At 29.8% G+C, this 6,771-nt stretch overlaps 1 protein-coding gene across 4 annotated transcripts in view; it reads left to right on the forward strand.

Annotated features, from left to right (window-relative positions):
• LOC108916061 (CREB-regulated transcription coactivator 1) overlaps window positions 1–6,462 on the forward strand; it is a 34,669-nt gene extending 28,207 nt beyond the window's left edge. For 3 of the 4 annotated variants that reach the window (XM_018722253.1, XM_018722255.1, XM_018722256.1), the window contains 3 exons: window positions 4,268–4,499; window positions 5,548–5,743; window positions 5,935–6,462. In XM_018722253.1, coding sequence (XP_018577769.1) covers window positions 4,268–4,499; window positions 5,548–5,738 — 423 coding nt within the window. In that variant the 3' untranslated portion in view covers window positions 5,739–5,743; window positions 5,935–6,462. Of the gene's footprint in view, window positions 1–4,267; window positions 4,500–5,547; window positions 5,744–5,920 lie in introns of all 4 variants that reach the window. The other variant, XM_018722254.1, reaches the window with a different exon arrangement.
• The last annotated feature ends 309 nt before the right edge of the window (window positions 6,463–6,771 follow it).

A 6,771-nucleotide genomic window follows, 5' to 3' on the forward strand; every position in this document is an offset into this window, starting at 1 on the left:
TTACACAATTTGTCTTAAGTATAAATTAATGCACAAATAACAGACATTCTGCCATTCTAACGCAGATTTGCTATAAAATGGTCTTAGTTTGAAACTCAAATTACTTTTTGGTGTAAAAAAATTTGTATAATTTACAATGCCGCTTGTTCAAAACCGGCAAATTGCAAATTTATTTATAACAAAAAGTAATTTGAGTCCATTTTATAGCAAATCTGCGTTAGAATGGGGGAAAATCTTGTGCAATAACTCATATTTAGATGACAGTACACTAATCAAATCAGTCTGGAATTTTAAATGATTTATGAATGAATTACGTATGGCAATTTTTAAAATCGATACCGGATCGCAGCAAAAGTATCGATCCACCTAAATATCGGAACAATAAATATCAATACTCTAAATATCGATCCAGCGAGCCGATCCGGCATAATGAATAAGTTGGTAAGAAAAGCTATTTTTATAAATATTTCTTTGCTTAATGATTATAATTTATAACCAAAATAGAACACATATATAGCTTCTCAAAAATTTTTATTAACAAAATATTCAAAAAATAACAATATTAACATGCATGCATAAAATAAACATAAATAAAATATATAACAAAGGAAAAGTAAATAATTCTCAAATATTTAACATAGATAGATAGAGATAATTAAATATTCCATATTTCTGCTGGTAAAGAATTTAAAAAATAATAATTTTGACAAGCGTTTTCCCGTTAGCCTATTACGACTCTCAGTCATAATGCGCCCTGCTTTCGAAAAGAGTCTTTCTGATGGGACAGATGTTCCAACTATAGATAAATATTTTACTGCTATGGGATATATCATAAGTTAATAGATTTTTAAATGCAGAAATCAGCAGATTAGCAGTCAACTTTTATAAGACCCTTAAATCGAAGATCCAAGTCCTAACATTGAATTTGTCTATTAGTCGCTAGATGTCGTTTATGGTTGTATCGATATCGTGATAGTCACTGCAAACTGTAAACTATTGCGGATCGAATATTGCGATACCGAGCAAAAAATTATCGATACACAATGTATCGGTAGTAAAAGTATCGATTCAAAATATCGAGTATCGCTTGAAAAAGTATCGATACTCTTGAGTATCGATTCTGTATCGCACATCCCTACTCCCAACCTAACCTCAAAAAAGTCGTATCCTAAAATATTCTTGGTTTACTTTATTTATTTAAAAACTAATCACATCAGGCTAGTTAAAGGCTCTCAAAATATACCTCTAGCAAATTAAAAAGATAATAATTTAGCACTATCTATCTTGAAAACAAAAGATGAAAGTCGCTTGGTTTATACAAAAAAAATTCTTAATATTCTGTTATGTCTAGAATTTATTGTACGTTTTTTGAACATCCTGTATTTTAATGAAATAATACCTTATTGGATTTTTTGAAGTATAGTAAATAGGTACTACTTTTTGGTACACAGAGAAGAATCTTACAGCTCAAGATTTTTTTCAATGTATTTTAAGTTCCTAATCGTGCTCCAAATTGCTTTTATTTCATCATATTGCAGACCGATAATTTAACAATCTAGGGCTTCCGAATCATTGTGTTTGTAAGGGATAATAGTGTGCATGTGTTGTTAGGACTGGGCACAGCTGGTAGCCAGCCTCATGGAGTCAGGCTGCACCTGGAGTGCGCAGTTGCAGGTACTAACATTATTAATGGCGAGAGTTTTTATATATCTTCAGTTGTTTCATTTCCAAACAATTTTCATTGCCGATTTTGATTGATTTACTAGTTGTTCTCTGTGTGGCTTTGCTTAAGTACAATTTACATCAGCTATTTGTGTAAGGGTTGCAATTTCTCTACAATCCTTGGACAAAAATGAAAATGAAAATTAATGTACAAATGAATAGATGTAAGAAATTGTGTCCCAGAACAGAACAGTGTAACAATTTTAATCCGAACACACGTTAATCTGATCACACGCTAATCCAAACGGCCAAATCTGAACGATGACAAGAAAAAACTAGATCGTTTCACGGGTACGCGCGTAGTCGGTAGTCAGTTTGTTTGCCGATAACGAAGAACCTGTTGCGTGTCGTGTTTTGTGTAACAATTTTGGAGTTTTTTTTGGAAATAAGAAAAATAAAATGTGAAAAGCGGAAAATAATACATATACGTATTAGGGTGGGTCAAAAAAATTGACTTTTTTTTACTTTATACTCTGAAAAATAGGTTGCTAGACACTTTTAGAAAATTATCTCCAAATATGAGCTCTTAATTTTAATAGGAAGGTTCTCCGCTTTACAGTTTTCCATTTTTTCCTCAGTATTAGAAAAAAAAATTAATATCTCTATCAAATGTTCGTTAAAAATATCTCTCCTCATATACTTGTAGGAAATTGAACGCTCTACAAAAAAGGTCTCTTACAATTTTTTCGTAAACCTCACCGTTTAAAAGATATTAAAGGTTGAAGTTTGATTATTTTAAGACAAATTTCCGTTTTGCTTATGAATTTTATAACTCGTTAACAAAAAATCATTATGAAATGCGCAATCCATAGTTTTGTAGGAAATTAACTGCTCTACAAAAATGGTCCCTTATGATTAGTCGATTAAATAAAGCGTTTAAAAGATAGTCATCGTCAAACTTCAATGCATGCCAATTTTAACAGTTTTTGATTAATAATTCGGAAAATTTCAATTTAGTTTATGAGTTTCAGGGAAATTTATAAAAATATGAACAGAGAAATGTTTTAAACTATTTTTCTACTTTTTTTTTAGTCGTAAGCATGTTTGGTTACATTGAAAAAAAATTAGTGCATTATTTCTGACTGTCAATGATTCATTAAATCTTGGAAAAAATAACGATTTCGTCAGAAATTTATTCTGAAAAGTATAAATCTTAAAGAAAAAAAATGTTCAATTTGTTATTAAAAATTTTTTTTATTTAATTATCAAGTATTATAAAATTTCAAACATTTATAAAATATCCGTACACTTTCACTGTAAAAAATTTTCTTTATAAATAATATAAAATAGTTAATAGTTTTCTCTGTTCATAGAAACTCTTTGTATAAATTTTCCTAAAACTAATAAACTAAATTGAAATTTTCCGAATTATTAATCAAAAACTGTTAAAATTGGCGTGCATTGAAGTTTGACGATGAATATCTTTTAAATGCTTTATTTTATCGACTAATCATAAGAGAGCTCATAATTTGAGAGAATTTTCTAGAGGTGACTAGCAACCTATTTTTCAGAGTATAACGTAAAAAAAAATAGTCATATTTTTTTTTACCCACCCTGATATGTATATGTAATTACATACATGTTTATGTTTTACCTTATATAAGTTGTATGTATCTTTTATGATTTATAATTATATTGTTATATTAAAATGTGTATGTACTTACATAATAATATACATATGTACAAATCTTTATAGTATGTTCGATAATCCGAATGATTCGATAATACGAACAATGCCTGACAATGTGGTGTTCAGATTAAAGAGGCGGCACTGTATTTAAATTTGTATTTGAAATATAATTTGTTGTATTTTTCTAAATGCAAGTAAGTATAATATCTATAATTTATTCAAATATGAGGGAAACCAGATTAAAACAAATTTCATTACCAATGCTGTAATAAAATTTTCACATTTAGTTTTGGGATACTTCTACAAATTTATGAATATCTCTACATTCGACTTCTGCTTAGTCTCTATTGTTTTGAATTTATGTTTTAAGTGTTTTAGTAAACAAGGTTTCATTAAACAGCTCAACCATTTCAGCATGCCGCTTTATCATACATTATTTCATATAGGTGCATCCCATTGGATTGGTACAGCATGTGCATTTTTACTTTGTTTCGTTTACTTATGTTATTCCCTTACATTTTAGAAATAGTGCTTTTTCCTTTCAGTTTTATTTAAGACCATTATCTAACTTTTATGTTCTAAATTACAACAATTCGTTATCTTCTAGAAAATTTAGAGCATATTAGGTTTATATTATCAAAGTTATTAATGTATCTATCTCATTTTGAAGGAGTCTTCTAAAAATATATGTACTTACAGCTATTTGAACACAACACATTTTTTCTTTCAGTTGACATTATTCTTGTACAAAACATATACAGAAATTCTATTTGCATCGATAATTTGATCACTAAAGAAAAGAAAATATTCATTTGATATGTATTTTGTATATTAAATATTTACAACAGGGATACATTAATAAGCAGACGTCTACTTCGGTGTAGCACTTTCAAATATTTTGTTTTGTTACATCAGATGGACAATCCACCTAATACGATGTACGCAGACCAGTCGCCAAATGCACAGCAAATGACACAATCTCATCCACCCCCTACGCTGCCAGAGGTAAGTTCCATGGGAAACATGGAAATGACCCCGGATGCGGGCTACTACAGCACCTCACCTTCGCAACAAATGTATCCCTCGACTTCGCCAGGATTGCACACAACTCAGAACTCCACGGGATTACCTGAAATCATACTGACAGGTGAGGAGTTCCTCTGGTAATTTTTCCAAATGCAGAGGTTATATTTTTTATGAATTACCCAGACATTGACGAATGTTATATCCTATTTTTGTTTTACACGTCATCAAGAAATTGAACAATAATTTAACTTAAAATACACCCGTCTTCTAATTTTTTTGCTAGTAAGGTGGATCGCGACATATATTTGTAATCTGTGTCCTTACAATGAGTTTTGTGGTGGTCTCCTTCGACCAAACACCTTTTTATTAGTGAAAAGTGCAACATTTCAGTATTTCCTTCCTATAAATGATGCGAAATATTATGTAGTTGTGCAAGGTCTGGATTTTTTTTGGATTTTTAGTAAATTATTGAATTCCTTTTTAACTTTGGCACATCTACTAAATTTAGTAATCCCATTTTTACATTATCAACTATTTGGAAAGAATAATCTAGTAATTTGAACACAAACTTTTTTCACTCAAATTTGATAGCATATTATTATTTTTCTTCCTTTGTAATCGAAATTGTTCATTACCAACTACATACAATTAAAAAACTCAGTGCAGCAGCTGTAACTAACAGTTGATTTCTTTTATGCATGTATCTTTCAATATGCTTTTTGTAGAGTTAGAACAAAATCGTTTAATACCTAATACTTCATTACTGCTCCATCGCAGTGTAAATTTATTTATTTGATAGATATAGCTCAGACGACAAGATGTTTTTAGATTTATATGTATGTCGATATGAGTTTTTCACTTCTCTCTCTTATTTACACACCAAAGTGTTGAGCTGTAAGAAATGATGTAGTTTGTTGAAGTTTGCGATTAGAAGTCTTTGTTTAGCAACTTTAAAAAAGAATACACAATTGATTCTAACATTGAGATAGAAGTAAACAATGTCAGCGTACAATTCGTTAATAGGATGAGATGTTTGCTTTGATGCAACTACTTGTTACACAGACTATAACTTTAAATATGGACCTTTTTTTTTTCGGAGTCTACCTTTGAAATGCATACATGTTTATTATCTCAAATTTCGTCGTGAAAACTGCTTTTGTTCTTTTCAGATTTTTCAGTAGACGGAGATGTTTCGAGACAGGACAGTCTTAGGCAGTTAGAATCCGAATTTTTTTCTGATGAAACCTTGAGGGAAGGATTGGGTCAGTTGGACTTTGACGAATTCCAGATATTGTCAAATCCGAATATTGGTATATCAGAAATTGTCGAAGACCGTCTTAGATTAGACCATCGTTCATAATAATGGTAAGCTTTTTCTTTATTTTAAAGCCTTGACATAGAAAAAAAATGTTAAAATATTAATTTGAAGCCTTTACATGTAATTATGTAATTTCAGTAAAAAAAAATAATAATTTCTAAATTCACATTTATGACGGGTCTTTTTTTGCTACATGTGAATAATGTGTGATAATTTTTACTTAGTGTGTTTGTTCCAGGAATTCACTGCCGATAAATAGAAATCTGTTCGTATAAGGCGATATAAGTTAAAAGCATTTTTTAACGTTTTTGAACAATTTCAAGATGTCTTTTCTGAAATACTAAGTGTGATTGTTAGAATTAGTGACTTAACAGTGTGGCCAACAAAAAGATATACGTGGTGCGAAAAATCCAGCTTTGTTGTTGCAAATTGCAAAATCTTGATTCACTTTGGTGGTTTCGTTAATTTTTCCGCCCTGGACGCAAATTCTTTAAATAAAGTTTCTAGAAAGCCTGGAAATGTTATTTATATGGACATCTATATTTTACACTAAAAAATGAATTATTAGTAGTAGGGAGTCGCTAGATATTCAACTTAAAATTTGCAATGACAACAGCTCCGAAACATACAAGAAGAACAATTATAATATCAAAGACTGATAGGCAGTCCCAAATAACTGCTAGGTATATTAACGAATTTTGGAAATTTATAAGTTTAATAAACATAAAAAAAAGATTTGTTAAATTAAATTTTTCATAATGTGAACTGGTTTACTTATATATATATATTATATATATACATTTTTACATACATTTTATAAGAACGACCTCATTATAGCTATTTTTTTATAGTATCCCAGTTTTGGCGCTACAATTTTTTTTCCACATTTTCATGGTGTCTGTAAATATCGATTTAGTGTGTCAGCTTCACAGAATATTGCGAAGAGCATTTTTTTCCCAAAGCTTGTATTTTTATATTTGTCATGACTTGATATTTTATTAAACACTTTTGAGTAAAGGGTTTGTCGTTTCCTTTTGCAAAATTTTTATGAGGATACGACTTAGACATGAAAGGT

The sequence above is a fragment of the Anoplophora glabripennis genome, unplaced genomic scaffold (assembly GCF_000390285.2).
Source record: "Anoplophora glabripennis isolate ALB-LARVAE unplaced genomic scaffold, Agla_2.0 scaffold1134, whole genome shotgun sequence".
NCBI lineage: Eukaryota > Metazoa > Arthropoda > Insecta > Coleoptera > Cerambycidae > Anoplophora > Anoplophora glabripennis.